Raw genomic sequence first — 26733 nt, 5'->3', positions numbered from 1 at the left:
GGTGGGAGAATTGCTTGAACCCAAGAGGTGGAGGCTGCAGTGAGCCTCCTGAGTAGCTGGGACTACAGGTGTGTGCTACCACACCCAACGAATTTTGTTTTGTTTTGTTTTGTAGAGATAGGGTCTTGCTACATTGCCCAGGGTGGTTTTCAAGCTCCTGGCCTCAACTGATCCTCCTGCCTTGGCCTCCCAAAGCATTAGGATTACAGGTGTGAGTCACCACGGCTGGTCAGTTATCCCCTTTTCTGGATTGTTTTTTTCCTACCACACTCCATTTTGAGAAGTTCCACTTTCCTAATTGTCCACAGCCAAAGCCTCGCAGACTTGAAACTCGGAATGATACCTTTCTGGGTCTGAAAAAGTGCCAGTCTCCCCTCTGCTCTCCTGCTTGTGGGAGAAATCCTAATTTCTTTCATCCTTCTAATCTGGGCAGTTGTTCCAGTCTTCCCCAACTTTGGCAACAGAGCACGCATTGCTGGGAACCTCAGCTAATTAGATATCCAGATCTCGCCTTCACATCAGCGACACTAATCAGACATGCTGGAAAAAGCAGAAATCACCTTCACATCAGAAACGTACCAGGTGTGTACCTGTCTCACCTCTGCATCAGTGAAATGACCACTGTTGGTCCCTGCTCTCACCTCAGCATCAGCAGTACACCCAGGTGTGGTCCTGGTCGTAGTTGTAAGAAGTTGCACACCACACAAGGTTCTCCTTGGATCCTTTGTTAGTGCAGTTAAAATAATTCTTGTTTCTATAGTTGAATGGAAAGTGGCAAGGAAAGCCAGGGACCAATGCGGAAATTCCTAGGAAGCAGAAGGGGATAGGACAAAGGTTACTCCCCAGGCTTCACACTGTCATAGAGGCGTGAGCTTCAGACCCACCCTAGATTTCAAACTGGGGCTGAGTGTGATGGGGTCGTGCCTTTAATCCCAGCATGTTGGGAGACTGAGCCTGGAGGATCATGTGAAGCCAGGAGTTCAAGACCAGCCTACATATGGGCAACATAGCGAAACCCCATCTCTACAAAAAGTTTCTTAAAAAATAAGTTGGGCATGGAGGTGTGTGCCTGTAGTCCCGGCTACTCAGGAGGTTGAGGTGGGAGGATTGCTCAAGCCTGGGAGGTTGCGGCTGCATTGAGCCACCACTGCACTACAGCCTGGGTGACAGATGGAGACCCTGTCTTTAAAATATAAAAAGCGGCTGGCTGTGGTGGCTCAAGCCTGTAATTCCAACACTCTGGGAGGCCAAGGTGGGCAGATGACTTGAGGTCAGGCATTTGAGAACAGCCTGGCCAACATGGAGATACTCCATCTCTACTAAAAGAAAAGAAATACAAAAAAAATAGCTGGGTGTGGTGGCGGGCACCTGTAATCCCAGCTACTCGGGAGCCTGAGGCAGAAGAATCGCTTGAACCCGGGAGGCAGAGGCTGCAGTGAGCCGAGATTGCACCATTGCACTCCAGCCTGGCGACAGAGTGAGACTCCGTCTCAAAAATAAAATAAAATAAAACAAAAAAAGTAAAAAAAAAAAAAAAAAAAAAAACACTAAAATCTAAAATCTGGGTAAACCCTGCACAGGAAGGTGTTGCCTGGGCACTGCTCAGAATGCTGACCCAAACCTAAGCAAAAGAAGAATTTGTGTTCACAGTTACAAGAGCTGAAATGAGCCGAAAGAACACGCCCTTACTGCCCTCGGGTGAGAACATGTGTGTTGGGAAACTCAAACTCAAACTTCCTCACTCTGTGTGTCCACAGATGACTGCAGAAGCGTCACGAGTATCGATTTCGTGGGTGACAAAGTTTAGCGAGTAGGCACATTTGCACCTGTGGAATCCGTGAAAGATGAGGATATAAATGATGTCCTCACAAAAGATGACCCCATAAATAATATGAACTGGACACCTCTATCCACAGCAGCTTGAGGCAACAGAGGGTAAATGGGTCTCAATTTTTGCTGTCACATCTTCTCCCATGACCAGCTGAGAAATAATTTATTTTATTTAGGAAATTCCCGAGTTGTTGGAACAACACACATCCCCACCCACAGCTATTCGCCTGACCCCTTGCCTGGAGTGGTGCAGACCTATAACTCCTTATAGTTCCTCTTTGCCCAAGGACTTCCCTTTCCTTTCCACTGGGCCTTGGGTATTTTCTTTGCTCAGAAGCTATCAGAGTGTAGGACTTGAGAAAGGCTGGAAGATAGGGCAGGGCACTGGAATAGGGAAGAAGGGCAGAGTGGAAGCACAGAGGGCACTGGAGGAAGGAGGGAGAAGGAGAACGCTGGTCACCAGGAGGACCTGGTGGATAGAGGATTTGTCTCAGAGGACCAATCCCAGTGTCCTCATCTTTCATGATTCCACAGGTGCAAATGCGTCTACTTGCTAAACTTTATGACTCACGAAATCGACACTCATGACGCTTCTGCGGCCATTTGTGGACACACACAGAGAGAGGAAGTCTGAATCTCCCGACACACATGTTCTCAGCTGAGGGGAACAAGGGGATGCTCTTCCGGTTCATTTCAGCTCTCCTACTGTGCACAGGTGCAGTTTGGCAGTCTAGTACGTTTTCCAAATGTGTGAGCCTTTTGTCGGGTGATTTCACTGTTTGTTTGCTTATTTATTTATTTTAGAGGCAAGGTCTCACTCTGTCACCCAGGCTGGAGTGCAGAGGTATGATCATAGCTCACTGCAGCCTCAACCTCCCAGGCTCAAGTGATCCTCCCGCCTCAGCCTCCCAAGTACCTGGGACTACAGGCACGTGCTACCACACTTGGCTATTTATTTATTTATTTATTTATTTATTTATTTATTTTTGTTGTGTTTTGTTTTGTTTTGTTTGTAGAGACAGCGTCTCACTATGTGACCAGACTGGTCTTGAACTCCTGGCCTCAAGTGATCCTTCCATCTCAGCCTCCCAATGTTCTGGGATTACAACGTGAGCCACCATGCCTGGCTCACGCTAGGGTTTTTAAAAGCCTTAGCATGTGTTTATTCTGTATTTGCATCACGGTTAGGTGTTTAACATTTCGAGCATTTCATTTTGGCACCTTTCTCTTGGATTTCAAAGCCTGTGGCATATCACACCATTGACGTTATTCGCGAGGCCAGAACTCTGTCTGCCTGATTCAACACCAGATCCTCAGCGCCCAACTCAGTGCCTGGCTCACAATGTGGTTTCAGTAGGTGTTTGTTGAGCAGATGAATGAAAGAATCCACCCACACCCACCCAACTCCCATCCCCAGATTACTGGTGTCGGCACAGAAACTCCACTTTCCATCCTTATCCATGTTCTCTGTGGTTGGGCACCAGAGCTTGTTGCTTTCATCCTCCAGGCAATCGGAGACCACGTTGTTTCTGTAGATGGAGGGGAAGATGCAGGGCTTGCTGAGAGAATTTCCCCCATACTCTGAAAATGATTATGGAAAGGTTACAGGTCAAGAAGAGGAGCTGAAAAGAGCTTCCATTTATGACACAAAAACTGTCCCACGCTTTATCCCATGAAAGGCAACATAGCATTGGATTCTCCAAGCAACTTCTGGATGACGTTATTATCTGGATGTTATGGATAAGTGAGAGCCAAAATTATCAACTCGCACACAGCTTACTGTCTCCATTAACGTGACTTCACGGTTCTGCGGTCGCCATCACCTTGACTCTATTAAGCTAGGAAATTCTTGTCCCGGAAGATTCTTATCTTGCAAATAGCCTTATTATTCATTCCAGAAGCCTCTAGAAAAGCTATTTACATAAATATCAGACCGTTCAACTTTTTCAGTAGACTGTGTCAAAACACTGTTTACTCTTCCAGACTCTTTGAAACCCCGTCTTTGGTCATTTCACCTTGCTGTGACCACCAACCCTAACTATTACATCATGATCCTTACACAATCCAAATCACATCCCCCACTGAGAGACCCACCTTAGACAAGACCCCAAGACCCCATCAATATGCTGAGTTTTCCCTCCCCACTTCGAGACGTTATTTTTTATTTTTTTAGATGGAGTCTCGCTCTGTCACCCAGGCTGGAGTGCGGTGGTACGATCTCGGCTCACTGCAACCTCCGTGTCCTGGGTTCAAGAGATTCTCCTGCCTGGAGATTACAGGCATGTGCCACCCATGCTTCGCTAATTTTTGTACTTTTATTAGAGAAGGGGTTTCACCATGTTGGCCAGGCGGGTCTTGAACTCCTGACCTCAGGTGATTCACCTGCCTCGGCCTCCCACAGTGCTTGGATTACAGGCGTGAGCCACCACACCCGGCCTGCTATAGTGAGATTTAAGGTTAGTGTTGGTTTATAGTAAAGAACGCAAATGGTGGATGATTAGGACTAGAATAAAATTAAGGTTTAGAGAGAATTAAGATTTGTTGAGTGCTAAGGGAAGAACAGAATTAAGATTTTTATGCAAGAATAAGCATGCCTAGGAATAAGTGCCTTCATGGATTTTTGTCTCTGTGGAAGCAACAGTACTTAAGGAGAGAGCGTGCGCTTTGGAACCGTATGGACTAGAACTCAAGCTCTAATTCTAATATAGCCTATGACTGTGACCCTGGGAAGTGCTCAGTTTTACTGGGACAATTTATTGAATGTGTGGTGGAGAATAGCAGCTCATAGAGCTGCTATAGAAAGATTCAGGATATTGTATACAAATCTGTTAGATCAGTGTAGTACATAGAGGGCATTGAATGAATTTTGGTCACTATTCACCTGGGATTGTGTGTAGACTTAATAAGATGCTAGGCTGCATTGAAATGCAGGTCGGGGCCCTGCATGGTGGCTCATGCCTGTAATCCTAGCATTTTGGGAGGCCGAGGCGGGTGGGCCACCTGAAGCCAGGAGTTCGAGACCAGCCTGACCAACATGACGAAACCCTGTCCCTAGTAAAAATACAAAAATTAGCTGGGTGTGGTGGCGGGCACCTGCAGTCTCAGCAACTCAGGAGACTGAGGCAGGAGAATCATTTGAACTTGGGAGGCAGAGATTGCAGTGACCCGCGATCACACCAGTGCACTCCAGCCTGAGTGACAGAGCAAGACCCTGAAAAAGAACAAAGAAGGAAGGAAGGAGGGGGGGGGGAGAGAGAGAGAGAGAGAGAAGAGGAAGAAAGTGAAAGAAAGAAAGAAAGAAAGAAAGAAAGAAAGAAAGAAAGAAAGAAAGAAAGAAAGAAAGAAAGAAAGAAGGAAGGAAGGAAGGAAGGAAAGAAAGGAAGGAAGGAAGAGGGGAAGAAAGAGAAAGAAAGAAGAAAAGAAAAAAAGAAAGAAAGAAAAAAGAAAGAAGGAAAAGAAAGAAAGGGCAGGTTGGATCTGTCAATGGGTGAATCTCACTATTGTCAGTTCTAGAAACAGAAATACTAGAAGCTAATATCAGGACTTCAGCTCATTGTTTCAGTTCTCAGGACATGGGTCTTTTCATGCTGGATTGGGGACTGGGCAAATGGCCTCGGGATACCCCTGTCTGCAGTTGTCATAGTGAACTCTCTGAGCAGATACTTAGCTCCTGTAAGCACTTCCCCCTTGCTGCTTTGGTCTCTACCTTGCCCGGCCTCCCCTCAAGATGATCCTTGCTGTCCACTCTCCCTCCCACCACACATCCCTGCTACAGGGGCTCACCATTCGTTTCACAGAATTTCCACTGCTGTTTCTCATCGAAGACGGAGGTGACCGAGCACCACAGACTGCCTAAGAAGCTGCCCTGGGAGATGCAGCTGTTATAGGCCTTTCCTCGATAGATGAAAGGGAAGATACAGCGTGGGTAATCTGTTAGGAACAGAGTTCGTGAGTGGCTCGACTTCCTCTAGTCATTCACAGGACAGAGTCATTTGATCATTAATCAACCATCACAAGACAGGACAGACATAAGGTTCAGAAGAGATTTTATGCATTATTTTGTCAAGCATTTGCCTATGGCCTATTCATCTGATTCTTGAACAACACGAGTTTGAACTTGGGTCCACTTATACGTGAGTTTCTTTTTTCTTTCTTTCTTCCTTCCTTCTTTCCTTCTTTCCTTCCTTCCTTCCTTCCTTCCTTCCTTTCCTTCCTTCCTTCCTTCCTTCCTTCCTTCCTTCCTTCCTTCCTTCCTTCTCTCTCTCTCTCTCTCTTTCTTTTCTTTCTTTCTTTCTTTCTTTCTTTCTTTCTTTCTTTCTTTCTTTCTTTCTTTCTTTCTTTCTTCCTTTCTTTCTTTCTTTCTTTCTTTCTTTCTTTCTTTCTTCTTTCTTCCTTCCTTCCTTTCTTTCTTTCTTTCTTTCTTTTTGAGAGAGTCTCACTCTGTTGCCCAGGCTAGAGTGCAATGGCGAGATCTTGGCTCACTGCAACCTCTGCCTCTCGGGTTCCAGCAATTCTCCTGCCTCAGCCTTCTGAGTAGCTGGGATTACAGGTGCCTGCCACCCACACCCAGCTATTTTTTCCTAATTTTTAATAGAGATGGAGTGTCGCCATGTTGGCCAGGCTGCTCTCAAACTCCTGACCTCAGGTGATCCACCCACCTTGGCCTCCCAAATTGCTGGGATTACAGGTGTGAGACACTGCACCCAGCGGGCGTGGGTGTTTTTCAAAAAAAGTTCTGTTGAATGTGTCTGCCTCTCCTGCCTCCCCTTCCACCTCCTCCATCATTTCTGCCTCTATCATCCCAAGATGGTGAGACCAACCCTTCCTCTTCCTCCTCCTACTCAACGTGAAGATGATGCTAATGGCCTTTATGCTGATCCATTCCCACTTAATGGAGAGCAAATGTATTTCCTCCTTTTTACAATTTTCTTAATAACATTTTATTTTCTCTAGTTTATTATGAGAATATGGTATATAATACATAAGACATACAACATCTGTGTTAATTGACAGTTTATGTTACTGGTAAGCTGTCTCGTCAACAGTAGGCTATTAGTAGTTAAGTTTTGATGGGATTACAGGCATGAGCCACCTCGCCCAGCCTCAAATCCCTTTTCTTACACTTTGTTTCTTTTTTCCTTATTAATTTAGAAAATTAAGAAAGACATAAAGATGGGATGGTTCTATTGGGTCAACTAGTCTTACAATATCACAAGACCCTCATCCAGAGAGCACCATTTTTAACACTTATCATTATTAACATTATTACCCATTATTAGCATTCAGCGTCTGGCATCCCAGAGCTTTTTCTATGCAAGCATACGTATTATAATTTGTCTGCAAAAATGTGATCATGTCATAGACAGTCACACATTCTCTTTTGTGATCCACCCTAGTCAAAGGCCACTGGCAGGGACAACATGATACCGCTCACCTTCACTCTGGCAGTACTTCCATTGGCCATTGTACACCGCTCTGGTGGCACACCAAGGGGATAAGCTATGAATTTTGGTGCAAGTGAAGTAAACAGATCCCTTGTAGGTGAAAGGAAAGACACATTCCTCGTGCATCCCTGAAGGGCAGGAGGAGAAAATGGGAGTAGGGAAGAATCACAATGAATTAGCAAAGGTTGCGTCTTGGTTTGGCTCTTGCTTTGATCTGAATGTCTGTGTCCCCCTGCCAAATTCATATGTTAAAATCCTAACCCCCACGGTCATGGTACAAGGGGCGTTTGGAAGGTGATTAGGTCGTACGGGCAGAGCCTTCATGATTGGGATAAGAACCCTTACAAGAGAACCCAGAGAGGTAGCTAGCCCCTTCTATGATGTGAGGATACAGCAAGAAGGCACCATCTGTGAACCAGGAAGCAGGCCCTCATCAGCAACTGAAACTGCTGGTGCCTTGCCCTTGGACTTCTCAGCCTCCAGAACTGGGAGATAGAAATTTATATTGGTTATAGGCTACTCAGTCAATGGTACTTTTTAAATTTTGTTTTATTTACTTTTTTTATTTTATTTTTTATTTTTTGAGATGAAGTCTCACTCTGTCACCCAGGCTGGAGTGCAGTGGTCTGGTCTCAGCTCACTGCAACCTCCATCTCCTGGGTTCAAGCGATTCTCCTACCTCAGCCTCTAGAGTAACTGGGATTACAGGTGCCTCCCACCACACCTGACTAATTTTTGTATTTTTAGTAGACATGAGGTTTTGCCATGTTGGCCAGGCTGGTCTCGAATAGTACTCGTGGCACCCAGATGTGGCAAATATTGAGGGGACAACTTTCGATGTCCTTATTCTTCTCAATGAGTACAGGAACTTTGTTTTTTGTGCAGTGTATCCACAGAACCTAGAATAGTTACTTGCTCAAGAAACAATAGAAAGAATAAAATAAGTTTGGAAAATGCCACGTGAAACAAACAGATTTCTTTAATGAAGGACTCATCAGAAAAGTTAATATGAAAATGAGAATTGATGTATACAGTATAATGAGTTGTCCTTCTTTTTTTTCACAATTCAATAGCAGTAGAGACTAACCTCAGGTGATCCTCCCGCCTTGGCCTCCCACAGTACTGGGATTACAGGCGTGAGCCACCATGCCTGGCCTGTGGTATTTTGTTGTGGCAACCCAAACAGACTGAGACAGTTCTCATGGGGGCCTGAAGGCTACACACCTAGGCTTAGCATCCAACTTCCTAATGACATATCAGGGAGTATCCAATTCATGATGGAACCAGGAGCACTGGGGAAGAGTTTCATACACAACCCAGACAACCAAGGTATGTTGTTCCCTGAGACTACTGTTGCTCAGAGCATAAAATCGGAGGCCAATAACGTTACACAAAATAACTTTTGGTGGATCACAAGACCACATTAGGTTATGTAGGGACACACATTAAATAATTTTGAAATATAAACTGGAAAAAAAATCATTTTCCAGTGGTCCTTTTAGTCCTTCTGCTTACGCAAAAGAGAAAGCTTCAATTTAATACTAGTATTTCTCTACCGCATCTCTAATATTTAATAATCTCTCATTTTAACAAGAACAAAAGAGAGAGAGAGAGAGAGGGCAGGACTCAGGCTTAAAGCTTTGTTCGGACAATAGCCTAGCAGAATTTAATAATGAGATTTTGTTTTCATAGTACAGTATTTATTTTTGGTCATATTTCCTATTTATGGAAAGTGGTAGTGCTTTTTTATATTATAATACTGATGTTAACCAAACTCTTAAAATGAATTTTTTTAAAGTGAAGATAAGTGAGCAAATTTAAAGAAAAATGTTGAGTAAATAATAGTACTGGTGGCACCCAGATGTGGCAAATATTGAGGGGACAACTTTCAATGTCCTTATTCTTCTCGATGAGTACAGGAACTTTGTTTTTTTTTGTGCAGTATACCCACAGAACCTAGAATAGTTACTTGATCAAGAAACAACAGAAAGAATAAAATAGGTTTGGAAAATGCCACGTGAGACAAAGTTAAACAGGTTTCTTTAATGAAGGACTCATCAGAAAAGTTAATATGAAAATGAGAATTGATGTATACAGTATATTGAGTTGTCCTTCTTTTTTTTTTTTTTTTTTTTTTCACAATTCAATAGCACTAGAGACTAATGGTCCCTGAAATATATCAAGAAATGCTGTTCTTGGCCAGGCACGATGACCCATGGCTGTAATCCCAGCACTTTGGGAGGCAGAGGTGGGTGGATCACTTCTAGCCACGAGTTCAAGACCAGCCTGGGCAACAAAGTGAAACCCCATCTCTACAAAAAACAAACAGTATTAGACAGGCATGGTAGTGTGCCCTGTAATCCCAGCTACTTGGGAGGCTGAGGGAGAAAGACCCTTTGTGCCTGAGAGGTTGAAGCCACAGTGAGCCACGATTGCATCTCTGTACTCCAGCCTGGTGACAGAGTGAGATCCTGACTGAAAACAAAACAAAACAAAAAACCAAAACAAAAATGGTGTTCTGCAGAATTTTGATGTGTAAATTTTTTAAAAGAAAGAAATGCTATTCTATCCCAGATTCCTCATCACGTGAAAACCCGCGTACAATAAGGACTAATGAAAGTTGATCGCTTCATTAGTCCTTATGAACTGGGATGAGAGCTCAACTTGCTCATCTGCTAGTTCAGAGTCACAGCTTCGCTCCTTGCTCTAATCTCATTTATCTTCCTCCTTCCTTCCCTCCCTCAAAGATATAATGATAGAATACTATGAGTGAGATACTCCAGTGGGCGATTTGTGTGTGTGTGCAATGGATTATGGGTGGAAATTATGCTCACCATTTCCTGGCTTTAAAAAGTCCCAAACAATCCTCCATGCTATTTTCTTCCTCTGCCAACCAGCTGAATATAGAGCAGCAGTTCTTAATAGAGAAGGAGGAGCAATTATGACCTCCTGGGGGCATTAGCCAAGGTTTAGAGACATTTTTGGTTGTTACAACTTATAGGGGAAAGGAACCAGTGGCTGCTACTGACATCTGCCAGTTAGAGGCTAGGGATATTGCTAAACATCCTACAATGCACAGGACAGCTCCCCAGAACAAAGATATCCAGCCACAGACAGCAATCGTGCCAAGGCTGAGAAACTCTGAGGACTGAGCAGAGAATACTGAGGGCCTGGGGGACAGTGGAGCCACAAACTAGAGGATCTTGTTCTCTGGATTACAACAAAAAGTTTTCCCACCGAACATCCACATTGGACTGTAGAATGAGTTCAACATGAACCTCTGTTGAGTCAAGCCACTGACATTTGGGTGTTGCTACAATAGTTAGTCCTCTCCTAATAGACGGACAAGACATGGTGTCTGTCTTCAAGGTCTGTAACATGGTAACCACAGCCCTTGTGGATCAGATTCTTGTCCTGTATAACCTGACGTAGGTCATTATGGGGACAAGGGATGGGTTGGGAGAATGTGGAGAAGACAGACTTCCATCTCTGAACCGCACCAACGGGGTGATGCAATTAGGAGTACTTAAATATCATTGCATTTTTCACCTCTGTTTCTCAGAACTGTTTGGTATTTATTTTTGTGAAACGTAAACCAGTTTAAATCAGGAAAGTGCTTAGAAGAGTACCAGGAGCATGGCTGCTGCTTAACAAATATTAGTTATGATCATCATTTTCATTATCATCATTACCATCACCATCATCATCATCCTTCTCCACACTATTGTCATTGCCATCATCATAATGATCATCGTCATTGTCACCATCATTAATCTCATTATTGTCATTGTCATCATGATGATCATCGTTATCATCATTGTCATTGTCATCATAATCAACCTCATTATTGTCATTATCATGTGACGATGATCATCATCATTGTCATCATCATTGTCATCATCAGTGTCATTATCATCAACCCCATTATTGTCATCATGTGATGATGATCATTGTCATTGTCATCATCATCATTGTCATCATCAGTGTCATTATCATCAACCTCATTATTGTCATTGTCATCGTCATCATCGTTATTATAATCATCATTATTCTCCTCATCACATCATTGTCATCATCATTATCATCATCATCGTCATTGTCACCATCATCATCGTCATCATCATTGTCACGATTATTGTCATCATTATCATCATCGTTGTCATCATCGTCATATCGTCATCATCATCATCCTCATCATTATCATTGTCATCATCACTATCATTATTGTCGTTATCAATGCTTTGCCTCAATCACAAACACCACTGAGTATATAGGATACTGTGTTGAGGAGGAGGGCAGACGCCCCTGTAGGTGGAATTAAGGTTATCTTTGGGAGTTGTTAGTAAGAATCAGTGCATAATGAATACTATTAGCCATCTGCAAAGTAATCCAGCAGATGGCCTAATCTTCTTAACTGAGTTACAATCCTCCATAATCCAGACCCTGCTGACCTGCCTGTTCTCACTCCCTGATTAACATTCCCTTGACCTTACTCCATGTTCTTTCTCGTCTTTGGGATTTTGCTCCTGCCCTTCACCCTGCCACGAATGCCTTTCCCCTCTTCCCAGCTTTAGTCCCTGCTATTCATCCATGAAGATTTGGTTCAGTCTGGGTCAATACTCTTCCTCACACTCATAATACTCAGAGTCAATCACTATAAATGAATGCAGTTGCCAATTTTAAAAAAATAATTCATTTATGTGTCTATAACTCCCAATTACTGTGAACTCTCTGAGTGGAGGGTCTAGGTTTTGTTTATTTCTGCACTTCTGATCCATAACATAATGCCTGCAACTTAAAGATCACTCAGTAAGTGTCTACTAAATAAATTTGTCTGTAAATACACTCAAAGGGAACTTGGAATACTGAGTTTCACCACAAGTATGCGGGTGTGGTCTCAGGGAGGCATGACAAAACTGAGATTATAACTAGAAAAGTAGATACCCCATCAATTACATTGTTCCTTGTCTGAATAAACTGTGAGTTCCTAATCTTTTAGGAATTTGTCAGTTCTTTGAGAACCCACAATTTCTCTCTAGGAGAGTATTCATTTGCCCTTATGGTTGAGATGGCTGTGTGTTCATCAAAATCAGTTTTACTTTCCTCCCAAATGCACTGCTACACTGCATCTCCCAGACTTGCTTGCAGGTAAGAGCTGTATCAGTTCTAGCCAGTGGAAGTAGGAGAAAGTGATGAATGTCACTTCCTGTCCTGGCCAAAAGAAAACAAAGAAACAAAAAACCCTCTCCTCCGAGATCCTCCAGACTCTCTTGATCCTTGTCTACGAGCTAAAAGCAAAGAAACCTCAGCAGATTCTGAAACCCAAGGGGATGGTGGGTCCCTAGGACGGAAGAAGCTTTGATCCCTGAATGACCATGTGGAGCATTGTTTCCTGACTGGATGCACCTGGTTCTGGCACTTTGCAGAACCAAGAAAAAAAAATGTTATTGTATTAAGCTGCTGAGAGTTTGGAGTTTGCTTCTTACAATAGCTATTCTCACTACCCTGATAAATACACACATTTTTTTTAAAATGCAAATTCAAGTTTTCATATACTCTAACCCTCACTCAGTGACCCCAGGTTAGGAATCTCTGGAATAAAGAATGTGGGATCAAGGTGCATCAATATGTAAATGGTTCCTGAGCCTTATCCAGAAGAGAACGATCTGTCAGGCAGAAAAAGATTCTAATTGTGACAAATGACTCACCAAGGCTTGAGCGAATGACCTGTAAGCAAGGTCTCCTCTTGTTCTGTTTCTGTGCTTACCTGCAGTGTTTTAGTGATTAGATTCTGAGATACATTAATATATAATTAGGGTGTCCAGGTTGGGGTCTGAGGGTTCAGTTCATTGGGATCATATAACTTGCCTTTTAATCAACATATTCACATTCCTCCCTCCAGGTGCTGAGCATTATGAAAGATTCTGGTGCCCATTATTTTATTTAATCTTCAAAATAACCCCATGAGATAAATGCCATTATTTTTCCTTCAGTCTGGAAACTGACTTCAGAGAGGTTATGGCTTGACCAAATGTACAGAGAAAAGAAGTGGCAGATCCAAGGTCCAAACCCCAGGTCTTCTGAGATTTTTTTTTTTTTTTTTTTCTTGAGACGGAGTTTTGCTCTTGTCGCCCAGGCTGGAGTACAGTGGAGCAATCTCGGCTAACTGCAACCTCCACCTCCTGGGTTCAAGTGATTCTCCTGCCTCGGCCTCCTGAGTAGCTGGGATTACAGTCACCTACCACCATGCCTGGCTAATTTTTGTATTCTTAGAGACAGGTTTTCACCATGTTGGCCAGGCTGCTCTGGAACTCCTGACCTCAAGTGATCTGCCAGCCTCAGCCTCCCAAAGTGCTGGGATTACAGGTGTGAGCCACTGCACCCAGCCTCTTCTGAGATTTTTGCTAAGCCATCTCCTCCCTACTTGGTTCCAGGAATCTTTGCTTTGCCCCATTCATTCTTTTCCAGTTTCTAAATCCTCCCCATCGTTTTCAGTGTCCTCACCTCCACTTGACTCATAGGAACAGAGAAGGAAGGTCATCCATCCCAGCAGGTAACTGGACCATCGGGTCATCTCGGCTGCCCTCTTCTCTCTGGAATGAAAGAAGACAAAAATTTTCATCCCACAGTTCCCCTTCCTCTTCCCACTAGCTCCTAGATTTGACATCATACATGCCATTTTTCTTTCTATCCACAGTGATTTAAAAAATAGACCAGGCATAGTGGCTCACACCTGTAATCTCAGCACTTCGGGAGACCAAGGCAGAGGATCGCTTAAAGCCAGACGTTCAAGACCAACCTGGGCAACATAGTGAGACCTCATCTCTACAAAATTTTCATTTAAATTAGCCAGGTATGGTGGTGTATGCCTGTGGTCCCAGCTGTTCAGGAGGCTGGATACTAATCCTGCATACCGCTCACCCTTGTTATGACGATTAATGACAACCATAAAAAAATAACAGATTTCGGAGGTCAAGATGGGAGGATTGTTTGAGGCCAAGAGTTTGAGATCAGCCTGGACAATATAGCAAGACCTCATCTCTACAAAAATTTTAAAAAGTTAGCCTTGTATGGTGGTGCGTGCCTGTAGTCCCAGCTACTCAGGAGGCTGAGGTGGGAGGATCACTGGAGCCCAGGAGGTCGAGGCTGCAGTGCACTATGATCGCACCACAGCACTCCAGCGTGGGCGACACAGCAAGGCTCTGTCTCAAAACACAAAGCAAAACAAAAAACAGATAAAACTCATTGAGTGCTGCACACCATTCTAAATTCACGATAATCCAGATAGGAAGTAGCCCAGCGTGGTAAGTACCATTACCACCCCAGATACGCACAGATGGGGCACACAGTAAGCTTAAGCACCTTGCTGAGGGTTACAGATCATGTAAGTAGGGGAGCTTGCAGGTGAACCCCAACAATCTGACTCGGTTCAGAGAAATTGAGCTCTTAAGTAATGTACAATGCTGCCTCTAGGCTTAACATAGGACCAGACATGTGCTAAGAACTCATAAATATTATCCAAAATGGTATTGTTCATATAATATTATTTCATTTCTGAGAGCCGGGACTGTATTCTCAACTGGCTCCCAGACATGTCCACCTAGATGTCCTTCAAACATCTCAAATTCCAAGCTTTGGCTTTTGAGATACAGCCCAAAATATGTGATCCTTCCCCCATGTTACTTCATTTAATTACACTATGTTCTTCCCAACCGCCTGGGTTGTAGACCCCAGTGCAGATCTGCTGTCCCTGTCTCTTGCTGTGTTCTATCAGTCAGTTGGCTTCACTTTTCTGAAGCTCTCGAATCTATCCGCTTTTCCTGCCTCTGCTGTTACAGACTAAACGAAGGTCTTTTTCATCTCTCTTCTCAACTATTCAACTGTTATCCTGTTCCCTCACGGATATGCAGCCTCCAGCCTCTCTCCTCTACAAAGCTGAGCTCTTTTTCTCTTTTTCTTTCTTTCTTTCTTTTTTTTTTTTTTTACACAGGGTCTTGCTCTGTCACCCAGGCTGCAGTGCAGTGGTGCCATCATGACTCACTACAGCCTCCATCTCCCAGCTCAAGTGATGCTCCCACCTCAGCCTCCCAAGTAGCTGGGACTACAGGCACGCATCACCACACCCAGTTAATTTTTAAACTATGATTATTGTTTGTAGAGATGAGGTCTCACTATGTTGCCCAGGCTGGTCTCAGACTCCTGAGCACAAGCCGTCCTCCTGCTCAGCCTCCCAAAGCACTGGGATTACAGGCATGAGCCACTGTGCCCAGTACGGGCTCTTTCCTGATGCCTGCTTTATGCATCCACTCAGGAATGCGTATTTATTGAGCATTTACAAGATGTGGGGCCAGGGCTACACAGTGAGTATGCAGCAGTGGGTAAAGCAGGCATAGTCCCTTCCTTCGTGGGGCTGAGAGTCTACCAAGGAGAGAGACATGAGGTGAAGAAACCAGAAACAAATACAACTATTTGCTGTGATCATTGCTGTGGACGAGTCTCAGGAATAACTAGGACAAGGTCACTTTTGATTGAGAGGTCAGGGGAGGGTCCTCTGAGACATGACAGGTAAGCTGACACCTGGAGGAACAGATGGAGGAGGGAGACAGGAGAGGAGCTGGAGGTATGCGGGTGGGGGATGCATCCAGGCCAGAGAAGCCAATGTGGAAAGGGCCTGAGATGAAAAAAGCTAGATGTGCTCAAGGAGCAAGTGGGACCCACATGGCTAGGGCCCAGGCTGGGCACAGTGGCTCATGCCTATAATCCCAGTGTTTTGGGAAGCTGAGCAGGAGGATGGCTTAAGCTTAGGAGTTTGAGACCAGCCTGGGCCACACAGTGACACCTCGTCTCTGCAAAAAGTGAGGAGGAGCAAGGTCACAGAGATGCATGGTGATGTGGGTGGGACCGGACCCTGTAGTGCCTCCCTAAGATTTTTTTTTTTGAGATGGAGTCTTGCTCTGTCACCCAGGCTGGAGTGCAGTGGCCTAATCTCAGCTCACTGCAAACTCCTCCTCCCTAGTTTATGCCATTTTCCTGCCCCAGCCTCCCAAGTAGCTGGGACTACAGGCGCCTGCCACGTCGCCTGGCTACTTTTTTGCATTTTTTATTAGAGACGGGGTTTCACCATGTTAGCCAGGATGGTCTCGATCTCCTGACCTCGTGATCCGCCCGTCTCGGCCTCCCAAAGTGCTGGGATTACAGGCTTGAGCCACCGCGCCTGGCCTCTCCCTCAGATTCTAAATGCAACCTGAAGGCCAGGTGCAGTGGCTCATGCCTGTAATCCCAGCACCTTGGGAGGCCAAGGCAGGCAGATCACCTGAGGTGAGGCATTCAAGACCAGCCTGGTCAACATGGTAAAACCTCATCTCTACTAAAAATACAAAAATTCCCTCCGCATGGTGGTGGGTGCCTGTAATTCCAGCTACTCGGATGCTGAGCCATGAGACTCGCTTGAACCCAGGAGGCAGAGGTTGCTGTGAGCCAAGATCATACCACTGCACTCCAGCCTGGGTAACAGAGCAAGGCTCTGTCTCAAAAAAATATATAGAATAGAATAGAATAGAATAGAATAGAATAGAATAGAATAGAATAGAATAGAAGCAACCAGAAGCCACAGAAGGGATTAAAGTGAGGAGGTGTGAACCAGGCACAGTGGCTCACGCCTGTAATCCGAGCATTTTGGGAAGCTGAGATGGGCGGATCGCTTGAGGTCAGGAGTTTGACACCAGCCTGGCCAACATGGTGAAATCCCATCTCTAATAAAAATACAAAAAAAAAAAAAAAATTAACTGGGCGTGGTGGTGGGTGCCTGTAGTCCCAGCTACTTGGCAGGCTGAGGCAGGAGAATCACTTGAACCCAGGAGGTGGAGGTTACAGTGAGCCAAAATCGCACCATTGCACGCCAGCCTGGGCGACAGAGCAAGACTCTGTCTCAAAAAAAAAAAAAAAAAAAAAAAAAAAGTGAGGAGGGGTGGCGTTTATTAATTCAAAATCCTCCATCACCTTTAGAATACAATCCATAGTCCATACCATGCCTTCCCTCAAAGCTCATTTCTTATCTTCCTTCTCCTTCCTCTATCTGCCTTTTAGTTGTTTCCTGCAGAAGCCACCTCAAGGCCTTCGCACTCGTTCTTCTCTTTGCCCGGGATGATCCCTCCATCCCCAGCTATTTACATGGCTTGCTTCCTTGTGCAATAAAGAGTTTCGTGCAAATTCGAAGAATTGGTAGCAACAGATGGTCTGGAATGTTAATGACTCTGCACAGACCAAGTTATGGATATTAATAGAAAATATTTTAGGGCTGTTCAAAATAATTATTCAACTGGAAAACAAACCCTAATAGCCAGACACCCACGTCTGGAACATCCAGGTGAGGACCAAGTTATGCCTTGGGCACTGGCAGGTTCAGATGCTTGGAGAACCCTCTGTCCTGAGCCCTGGGGTTGTTGGGACCAGCATCCTGCCACTTGCCACTGTTTCTTGGCTGGTCGGATAAAGGGTTGTTGTAGTTTTGGAGTCAAACCACAGGCAAATGTGGGGGTAGTTTTTCCAATCATCAAATGAGGGAGAATAAACTTTACCTTGGGATCTTTTTTTTTTTTTTTGAGACGGAGTTTCGCTCAGTCGCCCAGGCTGGAGTGCAGTGGCCGGATCTCAGCTCACTGCAAGCTCCGCCTCCCGGGTTTACGCGGTTCTCCTGCCTCAGCCTCCCAAGTAGCTGGGACTACAGGCGCCCGCCACCTCGACGAGCTAGTTTTTTGTATTTTTTAGTAGAGACGGGGTTTCACCATGTTCGCCAGGATGGTCTCGATCTTCTGACCTCGTGATCCGCCCGTCTCGGCCTCCCAAAGTGCTGGGATTACAGGCTTGAGCCACCGCGCCCGGCACCTTGGGATCTTATACATTCAGCAGATGCTGGAAAGCACTGTGTAAATGTCAGAGGGGTCACACAAGCCAGATATTTTCATTACTATTTATGGAGACAGCACACACGCTAGATTTTTTTTTTTTTTTGAGATGAAGTCTTGCTCTGCGTCCCAAGCTGGAGTGCAGTGGCACAATCTTAGCTCACTGCAGCCTCCACCTCCCTGGTTCAAGCGATTCTCCTGCCTCAGCCTCCCGAGTGCTGGGATTGCAGGCATGAGCCACTGCACTCAGGCCATCCCTGAGATTTTACTGGAAGCTGCTGACTACCAATTTTGGGATAAGTGCAGAGGAACGAAAAGACGGTGACACTCGAAAACCTAAGTCACTTAGAGCCTTGTAGTTCTCAGCAAGACACTTATCCACTCATCTATCCATTCATTTATCCTTCTATTTATTCATGATTCATTCAATCCATTCTCTTATCATCCATCCATCAATCATTCATCCAATGCATCTGTGTTCCCCATGCACATACATGCACAGAGCGTTTTCCTGAGCGGGCCTGTGAGAAGCCACTGATATCAATCACCTCTGGAAGTGGGAACCAGGGGTAAATAAGATACTTCTTTCGATTTAAGTTTGTGTCACAGATGTGTGACTTACATCATTAAAAACAATTTAATTATGTACATACCAAGAAAGTAAGAGTTGCAATATTCCCTACACAAAGAAATGATAAATGTTGGAAGTAATGGATATCCTAAATACCCTGATTTGATCATTACACACTATACACACGTATCAAAATATCACATCAGTGGCTCACACCTGTAATCCCAGCACTTTGGGAGGCTGAGGTGGGAGGATTACTTGAGACCAGGAGTTTGAGACCAGCCTGGACAACATAGTGAGACCCCATGTCTATTAAATAAATAAATAATGGAAAACAAAAATCACATGTACCTCAATAGATATATACAATTATTGTGTATCAATACATTTTAAAAACAGTAATTATACATATATATCTATGCACATACATAATGTGTATATACATATATGTGCACATGCCTGTTTACATTATAGATGTGTATATATGTATACATAATATACACACATCATATGTGCACATACACAGGTATATGCATGCACATATGCTCACACAAAAACATGCAGAGTTAAAACGTTTTTTAAAAAAGATAGAACATCCTGGGTGAAGCAACAGGGGGCAGTTCAAAATCACAAAATAAAAAATCTACAACAATGAGATGGCTGTCTTAGGAATGGATTAATTTTATGGGGTAGTTATTGACTTACCAAATTTATTGAACATCTATAGAGCAAAGCATGGTGGCAGGGGCCTCCTGATGTTGGCATTCTAATTCCGCTGGCTTTCCAGTCATTAAAAGCCTGTGTGGATATTTCACTGGTGCCTAGCAGAGTGACATTTAATAAGGTACTTCACAGCTTACCCCTCTATACAATGGGGATGCTAATAACTAGATCTACTTCATAGAGTTGTTGGGAGGATTAAATTAGATGAAAGATACAAAATGCTTAAGACAATGTGTGCTATAGAGATAATTCACAATAAACGTTGGCCAATTGATGATGATGATGATGATGATGATGACATTCATTCACCATGCTAGACCTGCAGTAATAACTTAATTAAGCAAACATCTTGAGAATGTTCTAATTCTCTTCTTTTACTTTTGTTATTTATTGGCTTTCAAACTTTCCTGAAAATATTACCTTCTAAGAAATTTTTTCTGGCTTAATGATACTCTACATTGTTAATATTCCCTCATGCATCCGTCCATCCATCAGCCATCCTTTTACCAACCCTTCTGTCATCATCCATCCATCCACCCATCCACCCATGTATCCTTCCACCATTCTTCCATCCATTCCTCCATCTATCCATCTTTTCATCTATCTTCTTCCATCATCCATTCATCCACCCATCAATTCATCCACCCATTCATCTTTCCACCAATTCTGCCATCCATGGATCAATTCTCCCATCCTTTTGTCCATCTTTCACCAGCCATCGATCCACTCATCTATCCATTCATTTATCCTTCTATTTATTCATTATTCATTCAATCCATCCTCTTATTATCCATCCATCAGTCATTCATCCAATAAGTATTTAAGAACCCCACCATCCATAAGAAACTGTGTCAAGTACCAAGAGGAACCACACATGATTTCTGCCCTCAAAAATCAGAGATAAATCCTTTCATCCATCCTTCGATTTATTCATCCACTCCTCATCCATCCTTCCGTTCATCCATTCTTTCACCATTCATCCATTCTTCTATCCACCCATCCTTCCCTTCATTCTTTAATCTTCCATCAGTCCACCACCCATCCAATGAGTATTCAAGAACCCTGTCACCTATGAGGAAATGTGGTGGGTACCAAGAGAAACCAGATATGATAGCTGTCTTCAAACAGCTAGAGATAAGATATTGGCACCAATACTTACCACCCAACATGGAAAATAATGGCAGCCACAACTGGTAGTATTAAGGCACTGATAGGGTGCCCAAGAGGCAGCTTAGCCCACAGCCTCTGCCCTCTGGTTCTCTTAAGCCAAAACAATTTCACAGTGGAGCGGTGAGAAGATAATAGCACCCGATCAACCAGGATTCAAATCCTACTCTCCTATGTTTCAACTGGGTGGCCTTGGGAAGGTCATTTCACCCTCTGAACTCCGAGCCAATATTCCTATCTGTTTAATGGAAATAAAATCTCAACTATAGAAGCCATTGTGATAATTACAGGGACACATGGGGCTGTAAAGTCACTGGAGTATAGTGAAGCTTCAAAATAATGAGTCCTTCTGCTTCTCAGCAGCAAATGATCCCAGATCTGAAACAGAACTTCAGTGTAAGACTTCCCTCCACCTCTAAGCGTGCACACACACCTCTTCTATTACATATTAGGCTGCCTTTGGAGTGAGAAGCAACAGGATCTCAGTAAGCTCTTTTTGAATCTCAACTTTCTTTTTCCTAAAATAGGGAGAGTACGCCTTACCTTGGAGAAACGGTGCAAAAATTGGTAGAACTACGAAGATTTTAATCCACTACCAGGAATTTAATAAGTAATTCACTCAGTCTCTTAACAGGTAACTTGTTCCCTTTTTTTCAGTTTCTTCCCTAAATTTGGGATTCAGGCAACCTTCCTTAGCATTACATCATTGACATAATCTGGTTTAACCCATTTCTTTAGTTTATTAACAGAGAAAGGATCTCACCCACAAGACCCCCTTCCCTACTTTCTCTGACTTTCCCCTTCCAGAACCAATATGGCAGCCACCAGCTACTTCTGGTTCTTGAGCATTTGAAATGGGAAAGTTCAAATTGTTTTATGTTGTAAGTGTAAAATACTTACTGATTCTGAAGACAAAGTATAGGAAAAAAAAGTAAAGTATTTCATTAATTTGCATTCATTTGTATTCATTAATTTTTTCAATTTATTCATTATACAATTTATACAATTTTCAATGTATACAATTATACAATGTATACAATTTATGCAATTATTCATTAATTTGTATTCAATAATTAATTTGTATTCATTTGTATTCATTAATTTGTATTCATTATGTGTTGAAATGATAATCGTTTACATATCCATGGGTTCCCCAAAACATATTATTTAAATAAATTGCACTTATTTTTTCTTACTTTCTAAAAGTGCTTTTGCTATAAAACTTATAATGATTTATGTGGCTCACATTATATTTCTAGTGCACCACAATGCTCTAGACCTTCCTTTCTTACTATGGGAGTCCCAAGACCCCACTTCTCACACCCTCCCAAGTTTCCAGGTCAAAATGTACCTTTGAGAGAGTTCTTCTGGGCCCTAGCTCTCTCCACGATCTCTCTTTACGGTTCTGCTCCCAAGGGCTCTGGATTATCTGGGGATTGGTTGAACGGCTTTGGCCCCAGCCTGTCTGTAGGACACAATGGCAGTTTCTCAAAGGAGGGTTCTTCATCAGTGGTTACTGTCCGAAGACAGTTTGGATGAGCTCAGCTGTGGTTAATTTATGATGCCTCGAGATAACCCCATGCATATCCACGAAGCCCATAAAATTCAGTCAAGTGTACATGGACGGGGCCTTGCGGGGGCTGGGGTCAGGGACAAGAATATTAATGAACAGAGGAGGGAATGTTCCCAGAAATTCAGCTATGAATTGCTGGAGAGGTTTCGGCTGAACAATGAAAGAGAACCCCAGAATTTTCTTTTCTTTTCTTTTCTTTTTTCTTTTTCTTTTTGAGACAGAATCTTGCTCTGTTGCCCAGGCTGGAGTGCAATGGTGCCATCTTGGCTCACCACAACCTCCACCTCCCAGGTTCAAGCCTTTCTCCTGCTTCAACTTCCCGAGTAGCTGGGATTACAGGCATGCGCCACCACGCCCAGCTAATTTTGCACTTTTAGTAGAGACTGGGTTTCTCCATGTTGGTCAGGCTGGTCTCGAACTCCCGTCTTCAAGTGATCTGCCCACCTTGGCCTCCCAAAGTGCTGGGATTATAGGCGTGAGCCACTGTGCCCAACCAAGCCCTAGAATTTTCTAGTGAAAAGGCAAGCATGGGATAATTGAAACTAGCCTTCTGAAATACGTCATTTTATTTTATTTATTTATTTATTTATTATTTATTTATTTTTTTTTTTTTTGAGACGGAGTCTCGCTCTGTCGCCCAGGCTGGAGTGCAGTGGCGCGATCTCGGCTCACTGCAAGCTCCGCCTCCCGGGTTCACGCCATTCTCCTGCCTCAGCCTCCCGAGTAGCTGGGACTACAGGCGCCCACAACCGCGCCCGGCTAATTTTTTGTATTTTTAGTAGAGACGGGGTTTCACCGTGGTCTCGATCTCCTGACCTTGTGATCCGCCCGCCTCGGCCTCCCAAAGTGCTGGGATTACAGGTGTGAGCCACCGCGCCCGGCCTTATTTTATTTTTATTTTATTTTATTTTAATTTTTGAGACAGGGTCTCACTCTGTCATCCAGGCTGGAGTACAAAGCCGTGATCTTGGCTCACTGTCACCTCTGCCTCCTGGGTTCAAGTGATTCTCCTGCCTCAGCCACCTGAGTAGCTGGGATTACAGGTGCCCACCACCACGCCCAGCTAATTTTTGTATTTCTAATAGAGACAGGGTTTCACCGTGTTGGCCAAGCTGGTCTTGAACCCCTGGCCTCAGGTGATCCACCTGCCTCAACCCCACAAAGTGCTGGGAGTACAGGCCATCATTTTTAAATGATTCTCCACCATCCTGGGATTTTGTGAAGAAGTCCACAAGCCTTCTCTTGGGATCTGTCAGAGTTGGCCACGTGTTACGGCTGACCCTAGTATGACTCCTTGGTTTTACAGATAAGGGAATTGAGGCACCGCTAGGCTCAGAGACTTACTGAACCTCATACAGCAAATTGGTGGGGAGAGTAGGGCTTGACCCAGCATGTCTGGGGCTCTTTGTTTTATTGATTCTTCGGTGCTGCATCTTCACATCCCAGGCTTGGGTGTTTTCAGAATAAGAGGCTCGCAGGCTGGGGGTTTCTCACATGGTGGCCTCCTCTGCCCTGACTTCTCTGTCTGTCTCTGCCTTCACCTCTTTTCACTGGCTGTTTCTCTGGCCCTCCCTGTCACTCTCTTCCTCAGTCTCTCTTTCGCCATCTCTCCACTCCCGTCTCTCTTTCTCCCTCTGTCCTTGCCTCCTTTTCCTTCCTCTTTGAAGCTCTTTCTCTGTCTTTGGGTTTTGTTCAGTGTCTCTCTTTCTGTTTGAATGTCTCACTATATATTGGGGGGGGGGTGGTGTATGTGTGTGTGTTTTCCTCTCTCTTTCTCTTCATCCATCAACCGCCTTCTTCTTCTTCTTCTTCCTCCTCCTCCTCCTCTTCCTCTTCCTCTTCCTCTTCTTCTTCTCCTCCTCCTCCTTCATCTTCTTTTTTTTTGGAGTCAGAGGATGGAGTTTCGCTTTGTCATCCAGGCTACAGTGCAGTGGCATGACCTCAGCTCACAGCAACCTCTGCCTCCCAGGTTCAAGCAATTCGCCTACCTCAGCCTCCCAAGTAGCTGGGACCACAGACGCATACCACCACACCCAGCTAATTTTTGTATATTTTAGGAGAGACAGGGTTTCACCAGGTTGGCCAGGCTAGTGTTGAATTCCTGGCCTCAGGTGATCCACCTACCTCGGCCTCCCAAAGTGCTGGGATTACAGGCATGAGCCACTGCGCCCAGCCCACATTAATCTGCTAAGGGATTTTTGGATCTTGTATGGCTAATAATAAAGGGAAACTGATTGAAGAAATTCTTGCAGAGTGGGAAACTGATGACTTGCAATGCAATGATGAGTGACGTGAAACAAAGATGTTAAAGGCGAGGATGGGTGGCTCTGCAAAAGTGCAATGTCTTAGCACACTTGATCTTCATAAAGTATCAATAATAATAGCAAAAAGGCAGTGTGCCAAAGACCACCCATTATGTTGTAGAATATAGTCAAGATCTGTAAAAGATGTTCAAACAAGAAGGAAAGAGGTGCCAGCACTTTGGGAGGCCGAGGCGGGTGGATCACCTGAGGTCAGGAGTTCAAGACTAGCCTGGCCAACATGGTGAAATCCCATCTCTACTAAAAATACAAAAATTAGCTGGGTCTGCTGGCACATGTCTGTGGTCCCAGCTACTTGGGAGGCTGAGGCAGGAGAATCACTTGAACTCAGGAGGTGGAGGTTTCAGTAAGCCGAGATCATGCCATGGCACTCCAACATGGGAAACAGAGCAAGACTCCATCTAAGGCCGGGCGCGGTGGCTCAAGCCTGTAATCCCAGCACTTTGGGAGGCCGAGACGGGCGGATCACGAGGTCAGGAGATCGAGACCATCCTGGCTGACACAGTGAAACCCCGTCTCTACTAAAAAATACAAAAAAACTAGCCGGGCGAGGTGGCGGGCGCCTGTAGTCCCAGCTACTCGGGAGGCTGAGGCAGGAGAATGGCGTGAACCCGGGAGGCGGAGCTTGCAGTGAGCCAAGATCACGCCACTGCACTCCAGCCTGGGCGGCAGAGCGAGACTCTGTCTCAAAAAAAAAAAAAAAAAAAAAAAAAAAAAAAAAAAAAAAAAAAAAGACTCCATCTAAAAAAAAAAAGAAAGAAAAGAAAAGAAAAAAGAAATTGTTAGAAATAAGTGAAGGCAACAGTCATTTCCAAAGACTAGGATTCCCCAAAGGTATTTTTAAAGTCTTGGATAGGCTTTTATTTCATAAGAGCTTCTAATTTGACAGTTGTTGACGTTTTTGACAGTTTAGTTGCGGGGAGGGCTATCTTTTGCCACTTTTTCCAAAGGAGATTCCATCTTACTGAGAAAAAAAAAATGGAGATGAAAAGATAGCCCGTCTTCCACAATTTTTTTCTGAGACAGGGTCTCACTCTGTTGCCCAGGCAAGAGTGCAGTGGTGCGATGATAGCTCACGGCAGCCTCAAACTCCCGGACTCAAACTATCCTCCTACCTCAGCCTCCCAAAGTGCTGGGACAGCAGGCATATGCCACCATGCTCGGCTAATTTGTTAACTTTTTTTTTTTTGTACAGATGGGGGTCTCATTATGTTTCCCAGGCTGGTCTCAAACTCCTGGTTGCAAACGATGCCTCCACCATAGCCTACCAAAGCACTAGGATTGCAGACGTGAGCCACTGTGCCCAGTCCCTCTTCTAAGAATAGTAACTAAGGGCCAGGTGAGGTGGCTCACGCCTATAATCCCAGCACTCTGGGAGGCCAAGGCGGGTGAATCACCTTGTTCGAGACCAGCCTGACCAACATGGTGAAATCCTGTCTCTACTAAAAATACAAAAATTAGCCAGGTGTGGTAGCTCATGCCTGTAATCCCATTTACTAGGGAGGGTAAGGCCGGAGAATCGCTTGAACCTGGGAGGCGGAGGTTGCAATGAGCCGAGATCGCACCATTGCACTCCAGCCTGGGCAACAAGAGCAAAATTCTGTCTAAAAAAGGAAAAAAAAAAGAACAGTAACTGAGAACACACTGTGTTTCAGAATTCATAATTAATCTAACTTTTCATAGTTGGAAATGTAGGTGTCCATAACGCTGCACCGCTTATTCCTCAGAACTTCAAAGCCATCTGCAGCCCATTAGGTTAATCGCCAAGGGCCTCCAGAGAACAGTGGCCCACGTCGAAGGTTTGTGGAGCACCAACAACGGTGCTTATATTAGGGAAGCAAACCTGCTTTTCCAAGAAACCTCCCTGGGCCTCTCCAGGGGATTCTTGAGCCCTGGCTGACAAAGACCAGGAAGATCTGAGATACAGGTAAACCTGTGACTGCTCATGGGCTCCCTGATGGTTCTCTCTTCATGGAAACGACATGAAATTCCTCAGCCTGCATCTTCCCTGTCTGTTATTTTAAGTATTTCTTCCTAGGCAAGGTAGATAGCTTAACTTTGGAGCAGAGCGAGAGCAAGGAAGGAGGGAGAAGTTGGGGATGAAAGATGAAAGAAGAGGAGGAGGAAGGGGAAGAGGGGAAGGAGGGAGAAGAGGCAGGGAAGGAGGTGGAAGAGGGAAGAGGAGGAAGAGAGGAAGGAG

General features: G+C 44.4%; 1 protein-coding gene across 1 annotated transcript; it reads right to left on the bottom strand.

Moving 5' to 3' along the window:
* Positions 1-581: 581 nt before the first annotated feature.
* LOC105478622 (epididymal sperm binding protein 1) lies at positions 582-22141 on the bottom strand. Its single transcript, XM_011736117.2, has 6 exons — positions 21991-22141; positions 13779-13867; positions 7265-7402; positions 5614-5760; positions 3253-3411; positions 582-806 (listed from the first exon to the last, which is right to left on the bottom strand). The coding sequence occupies exons 2-6, from the start codon at positions 13846-13848 to the stop codon at positions 649-651; spliced, it is 672 nt and encodes a 223-aa protein (XP_011734419.1). The 5' UTR covers positions 13849-13867; positions 21991-22141; the 3' UTR covers positions 582-648.
* Positions 22142-26733: the final 4592 nt, after the last annotated feature.

The sequence above is a fragment of the Macaca nemestrina genome, chromosome 20 (assembly GCF_043159975.1).
Source record: "Macaca nemestrina isolate mMacNem1 chromosome 20, mMacNem.hap1, whole genome shotgun sequence".
Lineage (NCBI taxonomy): Eukaryota > Metazoa > Chordata > Mammalia > Primates > Cercopithecidae > Macaca > Macaca nemestrina.
Note: the sequence above shows the minus strand (reverse complement) of the source record. Positions and strands in the feature narration are given on the sequence as shown.